Source organism: Phoenix dactylifera, chromosome 2 (genome assembly GCF_051530095.1).
Source record: "Phoenix dactylifera cultivar Ajwa chromosome 2, Ajwa_hap1_PhDact_Kaust_v1.1, whole genome shotgun sequence".
In the NCBI taxonomy this organism is placed as follows: domain Eukaryota; kingdom Viridiplantae; phylum Streptophyta; class Magnoliopsida; order Arecales; family Arecaceae; genus Phoenix; species Phoenix dactylifera.
Window position 1 is genome coordinate 47676778 of NC_143191.1, and position 21004 is coordinate 47697781.

At 38.1% G+C, this 21004-nt stretch overlaps 1 protein-coding gene across 1 annotated transcript; it reads right to left on the bottom strand.

The window, feature by feature from the left end:
- Nucleotides 1-5412: 5412 nt before the first annotated feature.
- On the bottom strand, nucleotides 5413-6204 carry LOC120106288 (flowering-promoting factor 1-like protein 3). Its single transcript, XM_039119269.3, has one exon. The coding sequence runs from the start codon at nucleotides 6129-6131 to the stop codon at nucleotides 5811-5813; it is 321 nt and encodes a 106-aa protein (XP_038975197.1). The 5' UTR covers nucleotides 6132-6204; the 3' UTR covers nucleotides 5413-5810.
- Between the last annotated feature and the right edge of the window lie 14800 nt (nucleotides 6205-21004).

Genomic DNA, 21004 nt, shown 5'->3' on the forward strand with positions numbered 1-21004 from the left:
CATGGCTATTTACAGGAAGGACAAACTTTTTCTACATCAAAGTAAAAAATGTTATATCAATGTTAAATCAAAAAATAAAATTGTGATAGTAAGCAAATTCAATTCTTTACCTCAACAACTCTAAGAAGCTCAACCTTATACGAAGGAAGCCTTTCATTCCATTTCGTATAGTTGAGCGGACACAATTGTCCCTTCCGCGCAACCGATCCTAAAAAAGTGGATAAAATGCTTGCAGCATTCTTGATGGGCTGCGCCAGTTCGTCGCAATGGACGATAATCTTCTTATCCTCAGGTAGGGTCCATACGTCCCGTGCTCGAGTGGGCCCTCGTGTTCTCCTCACTCTCCCCAGTCCATCTATAAAATAAGAAGTCCATTAAAGGCAAATGATTTAAAATAGTTAGATTATAAGAGAAATTAATATAAAAACTATAAATCAAAATACCCAGGACGTCCACATCATCGGTGTCTGGACAATCTACAGGTGGCGCATGCGCAGACTGGGACTCGGACTGAGTATGGGGCTTATCGGGCTGCTGGGAACGATCAGAAGTAGATCCCACGGATGTGTGCTGAAACTCAATATCTCTGAAATGTTTTCCTCGCGGCATGTTGTAATCTAAAATGCACAAAAAAAATCAATATTAGTTAAAAATTAAAAGTATAGAAATAATTTATAATTTGCAAAATAATTTAATGCATAAAAGTAATGTTTTTCTTACCATTAAGAAACTAGCCAGTTCTCATTCAACATCCATCCTAACCAAACTAGTAGAATTCAGTTCATCAATTGGTGGAACATTAAAAGTCATACACTGAGTATAAGTCTCATCATTCTCCTCTGCTAACCCTTTTTCCATATCATACAAGTCCCTAGGTTTAGTCTTAATAACAACAGACCAATCTTTATCCTTCGAGTCTTGCACGAAGAACACTTGTTGAGCTAGAGATGAAAAAATAAATGGGTCATCTTTCAATAGCATACCAGTATGTATCAACCTTAAAAAATTTACTAGTGTGAAGCCATTTATATCTTGCCTCAAACCTATAGATGAGTTTATATCCATCCAATCATATCGAAATAATGCTACCTTAAAGTTTCCGTAATAATCTAACTCATAAACATCTGTTAGGGCACCATAATAAATTTTTCCGTCCGCCTCAACCATAACCATAACTCCACTATTTTGGGTTTTTCTAAATTTTTCACGTTTTTTGTATGAAAATTAAAACCATTTATAATGAACCCATCATATCTGTTGACAATATTGTTCGGACCTCGAGCAAGGACTATTAATTCATTGGAACAATGTCTCTCCATCATGGTCAGTACCTAAAAAAAATTAAAAGTGCTACTTCATTTCAGTTCTCACTATCTTTTTAACTTGGGTTTCAGCATGGTATGCCAACCACCCTAAAACTAAAATAAACATGGAAAGAACAGGAGAGCGGGTTAAACCGAGTAAAGGGGACAAATAATAAAGCTATATTTGTGAACAACATAATAACCGAGTAAAGGTTACTAGGGATTAAAAGATTATGTTGCAATGATGTCCAAACTTAAACATCTCTTGAATCAGAAGTACCAACTACCAATCAAGTAACTACCTAATATCACACCAACACCATAACAAGTCTGCATCAATTATCATATACTCTTGAAGGAAGATCCTGCGGGCCTGAGTTTTAGCATTTAAATAAAGCTTTTATGCCCTTTAATAACAGTATCAATCACATATACCACTGTCAGCTGCGCAGCCCGGCCTATTTTCTTCCTCCACGAGTGAGACCGTATAACTTTGATGGCAAACTTAAACACGTAAAATTAAGATTCAGCTTCGTAATTTCGACCCCATAATTTATTCTTTCATTATTTAAGTTCTGTTTTACGAGTCCCAAGTACTAGATTCCAATCCCGTACCAACAAGCCATTTTTCTCCAAGAGACCACTGCTTAAACCAGTATGGAGCAAACAACACCACCTATAAACGTCTCCACTAATGTCCATATCCAAGCAAGTATTCTGCCATAGAGACCAACCAATACCTCACAGTTCTGAAGGATCATCAAAGTGGATAGGAGGCGGCAATTTATTACAGAACCCTTATCCAAACGTTGCGAAATTTAGGTTGCAGGTCGCGCAGCAACACACATCTAGTTAACAATTCAACAGGAAAGTAAATATTAATGAACCATGAGGCATATATGGTTTGAATAACATATTTATAACCAAGGGAACTGCAAGATCCACACCATCTCATAATAAAATAAAGATCAGCATAAACAAGGGAAAAAATTTCCTTCCGCTGCTAATGAACCCTTATCAGGCTTCAAATAAAGTTTTTGAAAATAAGAGCAATCATAAAAGAAAACCAGACAAGAAACACATAATAAAGCACACCAAAGATTTTCCTAAGCAAACAAGCAACCAACATGAAGTACTGCAATAACCCTCTCTTGCAATAAAAGCTGACATAACCAATAAAAAACATCCCACTTATGTAGGGTAATGAATTTTGTTATGGTGCTTTTATTTAGAGATACTGCCAAAAGGGCCTCTTCACTCAGGCCCTCAGTCCATGGGGGCTTCAGCCCACAGTGTGGAACAATCAGAATTTTTGAGGTGCTCATGCAAGGATAGGATTCACCTATCATAGGGTTTTTGGGATTACAGCTTTGTATCATTTGAGGTATCATGGGGCTTCCATGTGCTCCTGAGATTTAAGCAATTATGTAGCTTAACGGAGAGTATGAGGATCACTTACCTCAGACGACGGCGATGTCGACAGCGGCGGAGTAGCTAGGGCTCGCTCGGGATGGAGGTGAGATGTCGGCGCGCAGCTAGGGCTTCGACCAACAGAGGATGAGGAGACGGGGCCGGGCGAGAGTTAAAGACAAGAAGAAAACAAAGAGGAGGAGGAGGAGGAGGAGGAGGAAGAGAAGGAAGAGTAGGAGGCTTACCTCAAACGATGGCAAGGTCGACGGCGGCGGAGAAGCGGAATCTTCGATCGCCGATCGGGGCTAGGGATGGAGGTGAGATTAGTTTGAGGAGGAGGAGGAGGAGAAGGAGGAGGCTTACCTCAAACGAGGGCGAGGTCGACGATAGTGGAGAAATCGGCGATGGAGGTGAGAAGTCGGCCCACGCACAGCTAGGGCATCGATCGATAGAAAATGAGGAGAGGGGGCCGAGCGAACGGTTGGGGGTTTTATGTTTTCTAACGACGCTTATAAGCGTCGTCGTTTCTAAAAGTTTTAACGACGCTTCATAGCGTCGTTGTTTCTTGAGATTTTCCGACGCTAGGAAAAAGCATCGGCAAAGGTTGGCGCTGAGTCAAACTTTACCGATGCTTTTCCCTAGCGTCGGAAAAAGACAGTCGGCAAAACCCACATTTGTTGTAGTGTATATGTCTGAACCATTTTATAAAATAAAAGTAAACAATTAGTGTAAGCTCATATTTTGAAATTATTCAAACAAGATGATCATCCAAAGCATCGCTAGATCAGATAATTATGTTTGGAGCAAGAGGTGGCAATGGGCTCAAGTGGGCGAGTCCAACCAACACAAACAAGAGCCAATATATAAGGTGTAAGCAGCGAGGAGTCCGAATTGCGAAATAGGTGGCACATCCCCACGTGAAAAAAACGGAAGCTTAATATTGTTCAAATAATAATTATAATAATAATAATAATAAAAAGCGGAAAGTTTTGCTCCAACGTCGCTCTCGCAAAAGATGTGAAGCTGGTCGCTGCCACTTGGGAGGGTCGACACCTTTCAGCTCCGGATAATGATTCGGTACGCCGGGGTGGTCCACAACTTTAAGACTCATTTAGTTCGGGTCAATGGAGGAAAAGGGAGATGCTTTATATTAGATGATAGTTTACAAAAAAGAAAAAAAATATCATGCAAATAAAAATTATTTTATGAGAAAAAAATTATATAGAATATAAAAAATTAATTTCCTCCTATTTGGAATGGGATAATTTTTGTCAAACCTAAATTTAAATTTTTAGGTAGAAATTTTTTTCCTTCTATTAAGAATATAACAAATAACCAATATGAGCAACTCCGAAATATAAAACAATTACTTTTTAAAGCATCATATATTCCGACATTAGTTTTTTTAAAAAAATATTTGAGTACGAAAAATTTCTTCAGGCGAAGCAAATGAGTTCTAATCCATCTGGTGTACACATTACGGGATAAGATCGAACAATTTTATATCAAACCAGCTCCTATCGGCTCCCTGCTACTAAATTTGCGTCACGTTTAGTCTGCTTGGATTGTAGGGGCTTTGCTTTCTTTTGCACCATCAAGGAAAAATTAAAACTAAAGTACATTTTTGTGAGAGTTTAATTCTGTATTTCTGTGCTTCCGTGGACAAACTTAAATAGATTCAACAATTACAATGAGAAAAAAAAAAGAAAACCAAGAACAAGAAAAATGAGGCGGATGACAGTGAGCATTTTACTTGGTCTGCCGACAATCAAACCTGAGGCCTCTCTAATCCATTAGTTCTCTTGGAGATTTAAACTTATCATCTCACCATTTGGGAAAAAATTATAAATAGAGATTTCATCAAACATTTTGGTTATTAAGTTGCTGAAAAATCATACTTTCTATCAGAGAGCAAATAGCCTGCAGGGATGGAAAGGTATGGAACGCTTACTACCTCTCTCTCTCTCTCTGGGGAAGAAATCAGACAAGGAACCAAACCTTCTTCTGAGGAATCTCTCGTAGGAGAGATCGGCCTTTCTTCTCCCCTTCTCTTTCCTCGGTGAGTAGAGATGCTGGCTTCACGGGTACTGTTAACGAGGGGACGGTAACAGTACCATGCAGAGACACAGTAACGTAACTATCATCTCTGTCTTGGACCAGCAAGGTACCATAAACTCAATTCTCTCTCTAGGCGAGTGTGGGTGTGTGTGTTGTGGGTCTGGCAGCAGGATCGACCGACAAATCTTAAAACAATCAACAGTAAGTCGATCTGGATGTCAGCACACTTTTCTTAGCAATTGAATGCAATTTGTGATGGAAACGACCACAAAGGAAGTAGTCCAATGAGAGCTTTTCCCCCTTCTCTCTCACTCTCCCTGGTGTAAGCACGGGGTACCCCACCAGCTTGAAGGTCAAAAACATCATATTCGCAATCTATCTGTCAAGAAAACAGAGTATACCCCACAATTTTAAGGGTTTGTCTCTCTTTTGAGTTAACAGGATATTCCCCCTCCACTTTCGGCCACAATAACACCGCCAAATGAGTTATGGATTGCCCTCTCAACCCAATTATTGTCATTTTTTATATAGAATTGCAAGCCAAACAACTCAAGATAGAGACCACGTGTATTTGTATAATGCGGAGCCATCGATGCCATGGAGAAGCACAGTTCTGGTCCTCCCATTTCTCTTAGTTAGCAGCTCAAATTAAAGGATTTTGCAGGTGTTCGGATTATGGCAGTCCGCTTTTAAAGGATTTCCTTTCGCAGTGCAATGCCTTGATCGATGCGACGATCTGAAAAAATTATGAAACAATGATCACAGACCAAAGAGATAAAAAAGATTCTGACTACAGCAGCAAAGGCGATCATCCATATAATTTTAACATAGATCTTTTTACAAAGCATTCGCCTCTTATGCGTCCCTGAAGCATTGCAAACACTGCAACAAACTGCACTAACACAAGTCGAGATGTTCGGATCTTAATGTAACTAGCATGCCGACACGAGCAAGCTTATTTCATCTATAAAAATTCACTGCTTGAGGCAAGCAGAACTCACGATCCACAGCAGTAGGGCTTTATAGCATTTCTGATCATCATGCATCGCGCACCTCGAAGACATTGCGGCTCTTGACGACGACGTCGTACATGTGCACCGAGGTGAGCCTGGAGAAGTCCCTCGGGAGCGAGATGAGGTGAACCGAGGAGCGCTGGTGGAACTGGACGAGCTCGGGGTTGCTGTGGTACCGCTCCCACCCGAGTGGCGCGAGCTTCTGCTCGAGCAACTCGTACGAGGTGATGACCTCGCCGGTGGGGACGTGCACCAAGACCTTGCGACGGCCGCTGCTTGGCTCACCCCCGGGGACCTCGACGAGGCGGACAACCCCTCTCTTGTTGAACACCCAAACACCTGACATTTTTGAAACTTGCTGTATTTCTAGTAGTGATTAGAATTAATCAATGCTAGGGGCATGAGAGGGAGGAGAGGTTGTGGGTGAATGGAAGGGGGTGGAAGGGGGGTTGGGGGGGATTTTATACTGGAGACGGGGGGCGGCAGGCACACAGAAGGAGACCCGTTTGCCACTGGCTAATTAAGGTGGGGCCCGCCTAGGGTACTTATCTGGGAGAAAGAGAGAGAGACGTAGTTCAGGACCACTTTTAGGGTGCAGATGCGTCCCTCCCTCCCGTCACGAGGATGCGGGACCGGGGAGAAGCTCACTTCTGGATTTTTCTTGTCTCCCCGCACGCGCAGGGTAGACAGCTCCATGGCCGTTGCAAATTTATTTTTTTTTCCACTTTTGGATAATATAGCTGCCAATTCTAGAATACTGATATGGACCACCTTCATATGCCTACAAGGCAAAAGATAAGGATCAGAAAGCTTGCTTGATTAGCTCCAATCGAATCCTCTGATATTTAAGTGATACCGATAGTGGAGAATAGTGGAGCATTCATTTTCTATCGAGGTTCTTTTAAGCTTTTTTAATAGTGGGATCTCGCATCGTCAGTGAATCATATCCTCTAACAAATTTAGGATTGTGCTGTAATAAATTGCTAATGTGGCAAAGCAACCTAGGAACATACCTCAATCGGTTAACACATAATGGAATCATTGAAACCACGTGCGCACCCAGGTGACGGTACTAGGTTGCCTCTACCACGAAGTAGTTCTGCTTTGTTCGGGTTGATCATCGAAGCCGTCAGGCTGAGTAGAGAGACTTTGATTCTGTAAGTCGGCTGCTTTTGGTTTGCTCGTCTTATCTTCTAGGTCGGCTCAAGGGGCTTGATCGAAATGCTTTGAAGAATTTTTGCGGCACTCGAGCTGCTATATGGATGATAAGTTAGACGAACATAATCGCAGTGCATCACCTTGATCATTTATTGACATAATGATACCCCCAATTTTTTGTCTGAAATGTTGCTTTGGTTTGGAGGAAGAAAGTAACCGTTTTGTTAGACTCCATGCCACTTTAACAAGGGCAATAGCTCTTGGATGATGGTCCCCTGAAGGACGAGTTCTAACTCAGTCTCCTGAGGGAACGCCAACCGTCACATATAAGACGGATGTCACATGGATCCGCTGATCTAGTCAGATGGATCGATCCAGGACGTCCAACAATATAAAAAGTGAGGGATAGCCTCTTGTGAATCCTTAACTATATGATGGTTTTGGCCGGATTTTTCTTGTCTCCCCGCACGCACAGGGTAGACAGCTCCATGGCCGCTGCAAATTTGTTTTTTTTCCACTCTTAGATAATATAGCTGCCAATTATGGAATACTGATATGGACCACCTTCATATGCCTACAAGGCAAGAGATAAGGATCAGAAAGCTTGCTTGATTAGCTCCAATCGAATCCTCTGATGTTTAAGTAATACCGGTAGTGGAGAATAGTGGAGCATTCATTTTCTATCGAGGTTCTTTTAAGCTTTTTTAATAGTGGGATCTCACATCATCAGTGAATCATATGCTCTAACAAATTTAGGATTGTGCTGTAACAAATTGCTAATGTAGCATATCAACCTAGGAACATACCTCAATCACTTAACACGTAATGGAATCATTGAAGCCACGTGCGCACCCAGGTGACGGTATTAGGTTGCCTCTACCACGACGTAGTTCTGCTTTGTTCGGGTTGATCATCGAAGCCGTCAGGCTGAGTAGAGGGACTTTGATTCTGTAAGCCGGCTATTTTTGGTTTGCTCGTCTTATCTTCTAGGTCGGCTCAAGGGGCTCGATCATAATGCTTTGAAGAATTTTTGCGGCACTCGAGCTGCCACATGGATGATAAGTTAGACGAACATGATCGCGTTGCATCACCTTGATCATTTATTGACATAATGATGCCCCCAATTTCTTGTCTGAAATGTTGCTTTGGTTTGGAGGAAGAAAGTAACCGTTTTGTTAGACTCCATGCCACTTTAAAAAGGGTAATAGCTCTTGGATGATGGTCCCCTCAAAGACGAGTTCTAACTCAATCTCCTGAGAGAATGCCAACCGTCATAGATAAGAAGGACGTGACACGGATCCGCTGATCTGATCAGATGGATCGATCCAGGCCGTCCAACACTATAAAAAGTGAGGGATAGCCTCTTGTGAATCCTTGACTATATGATGGTTTTTGCTGGATTTTTCTTGTCTCCCCGCACGTGCAGGGTAGACAGCTCCATAGCTGTTGCAAATTTGTTTTTTTTTCCACTCTTAGATAATGTAGCTGCCAATCCCAGAATACTGATATGGACCACCTTCATATGCCTACAAGGCAAGAGATAAGGATCAGAAAGCTTGCTTGATTAGCTCCAATCGAATCCTCTGATGTTTAAGTGATACTGGTAGTGGAGAATAGTGGAGCATTCATTTTCTATCGAGGTTCTTTTAAGCTTTTTTAATAGTGGAATCTCGCATCGTCAGTGAATCATTTGCTTTAACAAATTTAGGATTGTGTTGTAACAAATTGCTAATGTGGCGTAACAACCTAGGAATATACCTCAATCGCTTAACACGTTATGGAATCATTGAAGCCACATGCGCACCCTGGTGACGGTACTAGGTTGCCTCCACCACGAAGTAGTTTTGCTTTGCTCGGGTTGATCATCAAAGCCGTTAGGCTGAGTAGAGGGACTTTGATTCTATAAGGCGGCTGCTTTTGGTTTGCTTCTCTTATCTTCTAGGTCGGCTCAAGGGGCTCGATCAGAATGTTTTGAAGAATTTTTGCGGCACTCAAGCTACCACATGGATGATAAGTTAGACGAACATGATCGCGCTGCATCACCTTGATCATTTATTGACATAATGATGCCCCCAATTTCTTGTCTGAAATGTTGCTTTGGTTTGAAGGAAGAAAGTAACCATTTTGTTAGACTCCATGCCACTTTAAAAAGGGTAATAGCTCTTGGATGATGGTCCTCCAAATGACGAGTTCTAACTCATTCTTCTGAGGGAATGCCAACCGTCACAAATAAGAAGGATGTGACATGGATCCGCTGATCTGATCAGATGGATCGATCCAGGCCGTCCAACACTATAAAAAGTGAGGGATAGCCTCTTGTGAATCCGTCCTGGGGGGCTTTTGAACATCCTTTTTGTAGCTCTAAAAGATTTTCACAAAGCCAATTTGCCGAATCATCCTTGACTATCTCTATATGATGGTTCTGGAGCCTTTTCTCTTTCTTCTTCTCCGAGGAGGTTGATTCTTTTTGCTAATCTTCCTCTTTCAATTTTATATGCCCAGTTGCTTTTGTGAAGGGTATTAGAGAAAGTGGTTGAGGTTGAGGCTAAGTTGGGATTCCTCCAAAGCAGGCCAGTGGTCGAGATGGCTTTTATGGATACTAATGTCAGTTGAAAGGTGGCTATATGGAGGCCGAGTTGAGGGCCATTGAGGATATGGTAGAGGCATCCAAACTCTAGGCTGTTGAAATTGGAATGGAATTATAGGCAGCTAGGTAACAAGCCGTCGAGGCTCAAAGAAGGGTTCTCCAAGCAATGGAGGAGTACAAATCTTCGACTGACTTCTGGTAGGAGATCACCAAGTCATTCCTACAAGATTTCTAAGAGTGTCAGAAAGGAGAAACAAAGCTTTAATCCGACCTTATCCATCTTGCACCTAGTGGGAGCCATACTAAGAGGGGGCAAGATTCGATAGGCGAGCACGGTTAATTGGAGTGGGGAGTAGACATCCATGCAGGCCTCCTCCTTGAGCTTCTTCATGCCACCATGGAGACGCAAGACAAGGTGGAGGGTAGTCTCCTGAGCATGGTGACTTTGAGAGAGTCATCGACCTTGTGGGGCTGAAGTCGGGCTGGTCTGAACCTCTGTTTCTTGTAATGTAGTAGTCTAGTTTGGTCTTTGACTTGTCATGTAATCGAACATTGTCATTGTAACAGAATTATTTTTAGGTGTACCTTTTCTTTTGCTTGTTGTTTAGATGTTTGCATGCTCAAGGTCATCTCAAGAACGCTGAGGTAGGCTCGGTTAGGTTAAAGATATAAGTTTTTGATGTCGGCTAAATAAAGTCAGAAAATTGAGATAAGGTCCGATTCGAATAGGTTGAAATATCTGAGATCAACCGAATGCTTTGAGATGAGGCCCTGGCATCTTTAGTTGTTAGCCGAGATAAAGATAAGATCATGAGTGATGACCCAAAGATTGATTCATAGATTAATTTTGATGATCACAAAACCTTGAAGTATAGATACTAATGTTTATGTTGCAAGGAGAAAGATATTTATTTTGCAAGGAACATAGCAAGTTGGAAGAACACAAGAAGGCCTCCAAAGCTCTCAAGTTGGAAGAAAGCTACAATTTATTGGCCCAAGCTTAAAGTTCAAAGGATTCAATTTGGAAGAGTAAAATCAAAGGAAAAATTCAAAAGAATAGTCTTCGAGTCGACTCCTGAGGATTTCGAGTCGACTCCAATGTTTACCGAGTCGACTCCGGAGAAGTTTGAGTCGACTCCTAGGAGTCACAGGCAGAAAAGTCAGAGAGCAGTTTTCGGGTCTGAGATTCGAGTCGACTCCAGTGGAACGCGAGTCGACTCCGATGGTTGGTAGGTCGACTCCAAAGAAAGCAAGAGTCGACTCTCAGCGGAACACAAGGAAAAAGTCAGAGAGCGTTTTTGGGACTCTGAGATTCGAGTCGACTCCCGCATTGCACGAGTCGACTCCGAGACTCCGCGACCATCAACAGACAGAAAACCAAGTTACTGCCTTTGAGATTCGAGTCGACTCCCAGACAGCTCGAGTCGACTCCAAGACAGCTTCACATCAAAAAGGCAGAAGACCAAGTTTCGCAAACTGAGAGCCGAGTCGACTCCAAGGAAGTTCGAGTCGACTCCAAGACTGGACGAGCCAAAAGACAGAGGATCGGGAGTTCGGGCTCTGAGATTCGAGTCGACTCCCAGGACAGTCGAGTCGACTCGAGAGGACAAAATTCAAAATTGGATCCACGGACTTCAGTGGATGAGCCGACTCCGAAATTGCCAAGTCAGCTCCAGAAGTTGGCGAGTCGACTCCGGGTTAAGACGAGTCGACTCCCAGTCAAGGCATGCACTTTAATTCAAATTTGGAACAGTGGCCGAGTCGTCTCCAGTAAAGCACGAGCCGACTCCTGCAATAGGCGAGTCGACTCCTGATCGCGCGAGTCGACTCCGATCCCAACGGTAATATTGTCAGGAAGTGCAGACTGTGTCCAACGGCTCTATTTTTGTCTCTAACGGCTATATTTTTGTTTCCACGCCATCTAAAGTTATAAAAGCAAGAAGAGAGCTAGGGGAGAACTAATGGAAGTGGGAGAGATCATTTAGGAAAGAGATTCCAAAGAGATTTCAAGGGAAATCTCCCATAAGCACAAAAGGGCCATTCAAAGTAAAATAGAGAGAAGAAGAGCATCCAAGTGAATCCCAAAGCTTCCTCTCCATCCGTGTGCTGCCTCGGTGATCCTCTACTTCGTGCCAAATCAGAAGAGGGTCAAGTAAAGAAGAAGCCGAGCTCCTTCATCTTCAAAACTCGTTTGAGGCCTTCTCTTTACTCTATTTGTTTATATTGTCATATTTGCTTGTTTAAGAAGCTTTGCTTTGTTTTATACTTTGTTTTAATATCTTGTAACTTGATTCAATCAAGGGATTGAATCAAGGGGTTAAGGTTTGTTGGTGAGCCAAAGGGAAAACCAACTGTGTAAGGTTTGTTGGTGAGCCAAAGGGAAAACCAACTGTGTAAGGTTTGTTGGTGAGCCAAAGGGAAAACCAACTGTGTTAGGTTTGTTGGTGAGCCGAGGGTAAAACCAACGAGTAGGGTTCGATTGTGATCCCGGGAAAACAATCGGAGTGGTTCTAGTCGGTGAGCCTGGGAAAACCGACCGAGTTCGTTGTGCGCTCGTAAAATAACAAGTTGGGTTGTGAGCTTGTAAAACAACCGGCTGTAATCGGTAGGATTATAGTGAAATTCCCAAGAGGTCTTGGGGAGTGGATGTAGGTGCTACGGTGCACCGAACCACTATATGTCCTTTGTGTTTGTGATGCTTTTTGTCATTGTCTATCTTGCTCACTTACTTACCTAGATAAATTGCATGCTTAACTCTTATCCGCGCATCCTTTAGTTACAAGCATATCAAATTTACTTAATCAAGTCTCATTCGATAAATCAACCTATTGCTAAGTTTAAATTCCACTGTGCAACTATACAACTTAGCATAATTAATTGAAAAGTGTTAGAAGTAGCTTAAAAGTTTTATAAAACCCAATTCACCCCCCCTCTTGGGTTGTATCTACTGGGCAACAAGTGGTATCAGAGCAGGTGCTCTAAGTTTAATTATTGATCTCACGATCAAGAGCCAAAGATCATGACAAGTCAAATAGATAGTTTTCTAGGAGAAGGACAATCAATTGATACACCTCCACTATTTAATGGCATAAACTATACACATTGGAAAATACGCATGCACATTTTTATTCAATCACAAAACTATTATTTATGGAAAATCATAACAAATGACCTTCACACACTCTCACAAACTATTAATGAAAAGGACTTAGCACAATTGAACGCTAATGCTATGAACATGTTATATTGTGCTATTCAAGAAACGAAGTTTAATGAAATTTCTGCATGCTTATCTGCTAAGGAGATCTGGAATACTTTAGAAAATATTTATGATAAATCTCAGACTAGCTCACATGTGCTTCAAATATATACTAACAATAAGACTGCAGAAAAGGGTGTTGAATCTCCCTCAGTCGAGTCGACTCCAAGTATCTCAGAGTCGGCTCTCAAGTTCACCGAGTTGACTCCAATAAGGTCCGAGTCGACTCCGAGGCAAATCAGCTTCCTAAAGACAAAGAAGAAAAGGAAGCAAGAAGAAAGGAAGAAAGAGATAAAAAGGAAGAAAGCCTTGACCAAGAAAGAGTCAAGCCAGAAAATAAAAGTTAGGAGCGACAATGATGATATTAGCTCCAAGAAACTACAAGAGGTAACTGACTTGTGCTTTATGGCACAAGAAGACAAGGTAAAAACTGAATCTACTCTTACATCAAATAATTTTCAAGAAGAATTTTCTTATGATGAATTATTAAATGCTTTTCATGATTTGTATGGTGAATGTAGAAAATTAGCTGTAAAGAATAAAAATCTTAAGAAACTAAATCTGAAAATTTCAAAAGAAAGAAATTCTAATGATGAAATACAAGAGAAACTAAATTCTGAAAATGAATGCTTAAGGTCATTTTCAGAAGAATTGATTCAGAAAAATCATAGCTTAATTAAAGAAAATCAAAACTTAAGCGAAGAAATTAATCAATTAAAATCTTGCATTAACAAATTCACCGTAAGCTCAGAAAGATTAAAAATGATGTTTGAAAGCCAACATGCTGATTTTGATAAATCAAAATTTAGCTTGACTCCTTCACTTAGCCATAAATCTCTAGAGAAGAAGGTTATCAATTTACCAAGCAAACCATTAAATAAGATAACTTATTTCAAAAATGAAAAGGATGGGAATAACAACTTTACCTATCGTTCTAGTATAATTAAATCAAATGGTAAAGTTATTACTATTAAACAGATATGGGTTCCAAAAGAAACCATATGTCCTAACTCTCAAGGACTCAAGCAAGCTTGGGTACCCAAAATGAGAAAATGAGGATGTACACATAGGTGTACCAAGGTACCCATGGAACATAAAGAAACTTAAAAAGTTATTAACAAAAAAAATAATAATGAAATCAGTAATTCTTGCATCTCATCATTATTTGTGCTTTAGTATTTGATATGATTTGCTAGTAGTGATCAATTTTGTGATATAGAAAATACTTTTGGAAATATAATCAAATCATTTCATTTTACTCACTAATGGATAAGGTGCTAAATGATTAATCAACTTATTAAGAATAACTCTATGAATTCTCTATATGCTTGATTGAGAGTTTTTATCTATGGCATTATTGTTTATTGATCATAGATATGATAATGTGTACTTGGTATGCTTTTGAATATATGCACTATGAATACCAAGATTAAAGAAACCATATTTGGCATATGAAATCAGCTCATGCTAGTATGTACTTAATCTCAAAAGACCTTGCCATAGGCTTACTTAGATTATCCTCTTAAAGGTCAAAGTTTTACTATGCATGCTAACTAAGGAAACAAACAAAAATAATTTCTAAATCTAGAGATGTTGTTTCCAACACTAATTTTTCAAAAGCTTACATTAGCCTTGTTCTTGGCTCTCAAATTAAAATATTTTCTGCATTGGCACAAACTCACAAAAAGCGATCAAATGATAAAGGTTTGCAAACTATGAAATCATGGCATAGTAATTGAAAACCAATTTTGTGTTAAGTTGTGCACAGAAAAATAATATTTTCAGCACCAAGGACACCTTAAGTAAAATAGGATTAATAGAATTCTTGAAGAAATGAAAAAGACAATTATGTATGATAGTCATATACTTAAATGATTTTAAAAAAAAAAAAACTATCATCACTGCTTGTCATACATATGATTTCTATTAGATCTATTTTTGATGAAAACTCCTTTTGATCTTCTGAAAAATGGAAAATGAACCATTGCATATCTTTCATATTTTTCAGTCGTACATGTTATGCTTGATATGTTCTTATGAAAAATAATGCCAAATCTGATAGAGATATGTCTATCCTTGGATATCATTCATCAAGCAATGCATATAGAATATTCAATGAAAAGATTTTAGTTGCAAAAATATCAAGTCGTCTTATTCTCTATGAGACTAATGACTTATTGTCAAGATACTAAGATCAAATTATATATGGTTAATCTTTTACATATAACAATCTGAAAACTTGTTAATAATTATAACAAAATTGAGTTTTTCAGAAATGCACTTAATGAAGAAAAATTGATAACTACTAAAAGACTGAATCAAGAAAAGATGAAATAGATCTTGATTCTTGCATGATTAAAAGTAAAGATCACCACTATCATTTGCTTGACTCATGAGCTTTATATTCTGTCAAATGAATGTGTAGAATTCACTCCTATGTGGTTATTTCATTAAAAAGTAGATCTATGTCAAATAACCACCATATTTAAAAATTACACATATGATAAAGCAATATGTGATTTAAAACAAGCATCAAAAGCTTGATATATAAAAGCTTAGGTAACCTTGTTGATAGAAAGTAATAGTGATAAATCTATGCATCAAAAAGAAGAATCTATGATATCTTGCTTGCTCATAGCACACATTGATGGCATCATTTTTATTCTACCAATGAAAATTTATATGAATAGTTATATTGCAAGGTGAGTTTGAAATATGATGAATGAATTAACATCTTCTCTCAAACTCCAAATTAAGACAAACAGGAAAGGGGATCTTCATTGACCAACGTTAGTCCACAAGAAAACTCTTATGGAAGATTGGCGTGAAGAAGGTATATCTATGACCCCATCTTGTAGAAATTGTAAAGGATGAGCAAAGTAGATCTATTGTTTAAAGGTGTATTAAAGCATGATAGAATAATTATTTTATCATACAGCTAGTAGACCAGATTGTATGCTCATTATGTGACCTTGTGCAAGACTTCAATCTAACTTTAATTAATCATATTTTATTGATAACAAATACGTCATAATCTGAATTTTGATAGAAACAAATGGTTAAGATAAGTTGATTAAAACTTAGTTAACACATCTTATTGATAATTATCTTAAGCAAATAGAATCTAAACTAAATTGAGTTGACCTTGATAAATCTGTCTATTGCCTCACATGCTTGTCCTTGAACTATCTTGGTTAATGAATCTATCTCTTTAGTTCAAGTGATATGTGCTTGCTTATATTTAGGCAATCTCTTGAGTAAAGTGACTCAACATGCAACTATTGTCATATCTTATATTGAGTCATCTAGTTAAAAATATATATGTTGGATGAATGCTTTGTATCTTAAAGAAACTAATGACCTTCCTTCAAGAAAGAAAAATGAGAAATTTCAACTTGAAGGATATCTTCATGTAAGATACACTAAAGATTCACATGCAAACAAGAGAAAGGATCTTCTTCAGCCAAAAGTTCACACATAAGAAATCTAGTTTGGCTTGAAGAACATATAATGAATAGGTAATTTAGATACCTTTCTCACAAATTAGTTGAGCAAAGTCAGTAACTTAAACCTTATTATGGCATGATTAAATTCTTTAATTATTAATTTTTGATATCATGTCTATATGTGTATTGACTGACTTATACTTTTAGAAATTATTTCATGGTTTGCCCAAACTAAAATATATCTTTGCCTATGTCATAACCATGAAATACACAAGTATATGCTTAAAATTTTGATGTAAAATAACTTGTGAGAAGTTATGAATCCTTGAGCACAATGAAAATGTTGTTTGCATAATATACATCTATATGATACATAAGATTATCTCTTTATTCTACTCTTTCATGTAAATTACTTGAGAATGACAAAAAGAGAGAGAGATAAAGAAAAGAAAATGGACATTGTTCAAGAGATGAAAAATCTGAGCAAAGGCAAGTACTTCAATCTTAAGGAAAAGCAAAACAAGCATAATATATTCGGCACATTTGGAAGGGATAAAATCTATAATTAATTACACTCAAACAGGGAGAGTTTGGAGTGAACATTTTAACCTTTCTATATTGCTCATCATAGGGATGGTGCCAATGGGGAGGCTAGTGGTAGTACCCGGCACTATTTGACCCAACTATTCGGTGTAGGGCATATTAGGGACGGCACAAGAGGGAGGCTAGTGGTAGTACCTCGTGCCCCTTCCCAACTCCACCGGATAGGGAGCAAATAGAGTATAGAGCATAAGAAAGTAAAAATGAAAGACAAAGTTAATAAAAGTATATAAGAAGAATCAAGTCAATTTTTTAAACACTTGAAAACATACTTTAAGGATGAAATCAGTGCAAGATTATATATAAATAGGGGGAGTTTATTTGAAAAGGAATAGATTTTGATTCTTGACATGCTTGTTCTTAGTATTTTAATGCATGACTCAACACATGATATATTTTGCATATGGTATGATGTCTTGATTTATGGGTTCTCAATATTTTGTAATGCTCCATGCTTGGACAACTTGATTGAATGTTTGGAATATTACATAAAATTTTTGTTTGGCATTATTGAAAAGAAATTTTCAGATTGGTTGTTAACAATCATCATTAAAACCTGAAAGTTGAATAAAGGAGAAGAGAAGGATATCTCTATTTAGGAAAAATAAATTGATTCTGTTCTATCCTTCAACTTGCCTAAATTTGGTATATAATGTTCAAATTCGTACCAAAACTCAACATTTAATACAAAGATTCTGAATATGCTCTTATATGTTTGAAATATGTATTTTCAATCGTAATGATTTAAGATGAGCTATAATGTGGAAGATACATATCTCAAATTATGATTTTGAAAGCCTCAATTGAAAATCCTATGTAACTCAGAATCTGATTTTGTATACAAGCTTAAACTCAATATGATTTCTAAATAAAATCTTAATGTAAGAAAAACAGAATTAATTCTGATGCCTTTGGTTGATTGCTCCGATACGCATCCGAAACATATCATTTCTTATCTTCAAAGTGTACTAATATTGGTCCAAATGATGTGTCTTTCGATGATCTTGATTGCAAACAAAAATTTCTAAATATATGATTTTATTTTGATATTAAAAAGATTTATTGTGTTTCATGAATACATTGGTGAAAAACTATGATTAAGAAATTGAGTTCTATAAATATATATACCTCAATGATCATCTATATGTTTTTCTCTCCTACATTCTTAAAGATTTCCATCAGAATATCAATAGAGTGAATGATCTTAAAACTAGAAATATTTCAGTTCACTCAAATGACTCTAAAAGAAAGAAAATGTAAATGCTTTTTAAAGAAATTGAGCTTCAATTGAATCATTTTCTGATTAATACTTTTATACATTTTCTCTAAGATTAGGAGAAAGCATAACTTGTTCTTAAAGGATTAGAAAGAGTGATTACTATAAATTCTGAATAATTCTAGATCACTCTACATTCTTGATATTACAGAATTTCAGTGTTATTCACGTTTATCACTAAAATCTGAAATTCGACAATTTAAAATGATTAAAGAAGAATGCATCTTTTGAGGGGGAGCTTTAGATATTCAGTATCCTATCCCAAAGACACTTTATTTTGATGCATACCTTGATTTTTATGGATTGATTTTGATGAATCTCCTTATGTTACAATACTTGCTTTAATTATAAGTTTATACCTTGAGATGAGTTCTATAAAGGTTGTCTTGTCTTAAACCTTGAGTCTTATGAAAATAAGCTGAAATATATTTTTGAGATTGACAATCTTATTGAACATTATCTTAGGATTCTAAACTCTCAAATGGAATGATCAATTGAGGGGGAGAAAGAAAATTTCAGAAGGAGAGGTCTTATTGGACTTAATTACATAAATCTATAGCTAAAGGAGAGAGAAAGAATACTAAATGAAAAGTAATCCTAATACTCTCCAATATGTATCATCTGAAATTTAAATCTGAAAATCTTTATGATACACCTTGAGGCGTGTTATTTGGTTAATATATCTTATGCATCACTCATGAACCAAATTACAAATCTTAAGAGCCTCTAATTTAATAAAATAGGGAGAGAACAATGTATTAAATTTTCTTGAGTATCTCTTAGAAAATCTATTTTGAACCTCACTAATGAGTTTTAATTGGCTTGCTCTTTAGAACTTCTATTTTGTGCCAATTCATTATTTTATGTATCAAATTGTGCTTATTTTCTAAAGGAATAAAAAAAAGTCTTTAAAAGAGCTCAAAGATGTATCAAAAATTGCATAAACTCATATTTTAGTATTTGTGCCCCAATGCTCTTATTATCATAAAAGAACTTTGAAGTCATTAAGAATTAATGATCCAACATGATGATATGTTTTTTCCAAATATATAAGTTTTGATCTTTTACTCTGAAAATTAATTAAATTGCTCTCATGTTGATAAAATACTTAATAGATTGGGCAAAAGGTCTTAAATGAACAAGCTTTCATACTTAGTGAAGAGAGGTTAGATTTCCACTCATATTTTTCCTTGAATATCATTTGTGGTACTTCTTGAATTAACCTAAGGAAGATTCCGCCTACACTTGATTAGAAAACTATCTGTGGTATCAAATTAAAAAAAACCTCTTGAATTCACACTCGATGTGTTCTGCTCTGATCTTTGTACTTAATGTTTCACTATCTTTTTGATGTTGTCAAAAAGGGGGAGAAATATCTAAGTATATGCTATATACTCAGAATGCTTTATTACTTTGAATTGAATACAAATCAGCTTAAAATTTAAATATGTTGATTGTGTTAAGCTGATTAAATCTAAAGCATTATCATGAAGTATGTTTTTAAATATATATGTTTTCTACTTCATGCAACTTAGCTATGTATTACTTCTAGAAATCAATATCTTTTATATTGCATATACTCCAAGTTTTGTCATAGATTGATGACCCAAAAGGGGGAGATTGATGACCCAAAGATTGATTCATAGATTGATTTTGATGATCACAAAACCTTGAAGTATAGATACTAATGTTTATGTTGCAAGGAGAAAGATATTTATTTTGCAAGGAACATAGCAAGTTGGAAGAACACAAGAAGGCCTCCAAAGCTCTCAAGTTGGAAGAAAGCTACAATTTATTAGCCCAAGCTTAAAGTTCAAAGGATTCAATTTGGAAGAGTAAAATCAAAGGAAAAATTCAAAAGAATAGTCTTCGAGTCGACTCCTGAGGATTTCGAGTCGACTCCAATGTTTACCGAGTCGACTCCGGAGAAGTTTGAGTCGACTCCTAGGAGTCACAGGCAGAAAAGTCAGAGAGCAGTTTTCGGGTCTGAGATTCGAGTCGACTCCAGTGGAACGCGAGTTGACTCCGATGGTTGGTAGGTCGACTCCAAAGAAAGCAAGAGTCGACTCTCAGCGGAACACAAGGAAAAAGTCAGAGAGCGTTTTTGGGACTCTGAGATTCGAGTCGACTCCCGCATTGCACGAGTCGACTCCGAGACTCTGCGACCATCAACAGACAGAAAACCAAGTTACTGCCTCTGAGATTCGAGTCGACTCCCAGACAGCTCGAGTCGACTCCAAGACAGCTTCACATCAAAAAGGCAGAAGACCAAGTTTCGCAAACTGAGAGCCGAGTCGACTCCAAGGAAGTTCGAGTCGACTCCAAGACTGGACGAGCCAAAAGACAGAGGATCGGGAGTTCGGGCTCTGAGATTCGAGTCGACTCCCAGGACAGTCGAGTCGACTCGAGAGGACAAAATTCAAAATTGGATCCACGGACTTCAGTGGATGAGCCGACTCCGAAATTGCCAAGTCAGCTCCAGAAGTTGGCGAGTCGACTCCGGGTTAAGACGAGTCGACTCCCAGTCAAGGCATGCACTTTAATTCAAATTTGGAACAGTGGCCGAGTCGTCTCCAGTAAAGCACGAGCCGACTCCTGCAACAGGCGAGTCGACTCCTGATCGCGCGAGTCGACTCCGATCCCAACGGTAATATTGTCAGGAAGTGCAGACTGTGTCCAACGGCTCTATTTTTGTCTCTAACGGCTATATTCTTGTTTCCACGCCATCTAAAGCTATAAAAACAAGAAGAGAGCTAGGGGAGAACTAATGGAAGTGGGAGAGATCATTTAGGAAAGAGATTCCAAAGAGATTACAAGGGAAATCTTCCATAAGCACAAAAGGGCCATTCAAAGTAAAATAGAGAGAAGAAGAGCATCCAAGTGAATCCCAAAG

Bases quoted from the DNA above. Each gene is read 5' to 3' on its own strand.
- LOC120106288 (XM_039119269.3), bottom strand. From the start codon at position 6,131: ATGTCAGGTGTTTGGGTGTTCAACAAGAGAGGGGTTGTCCGCCTCGTC.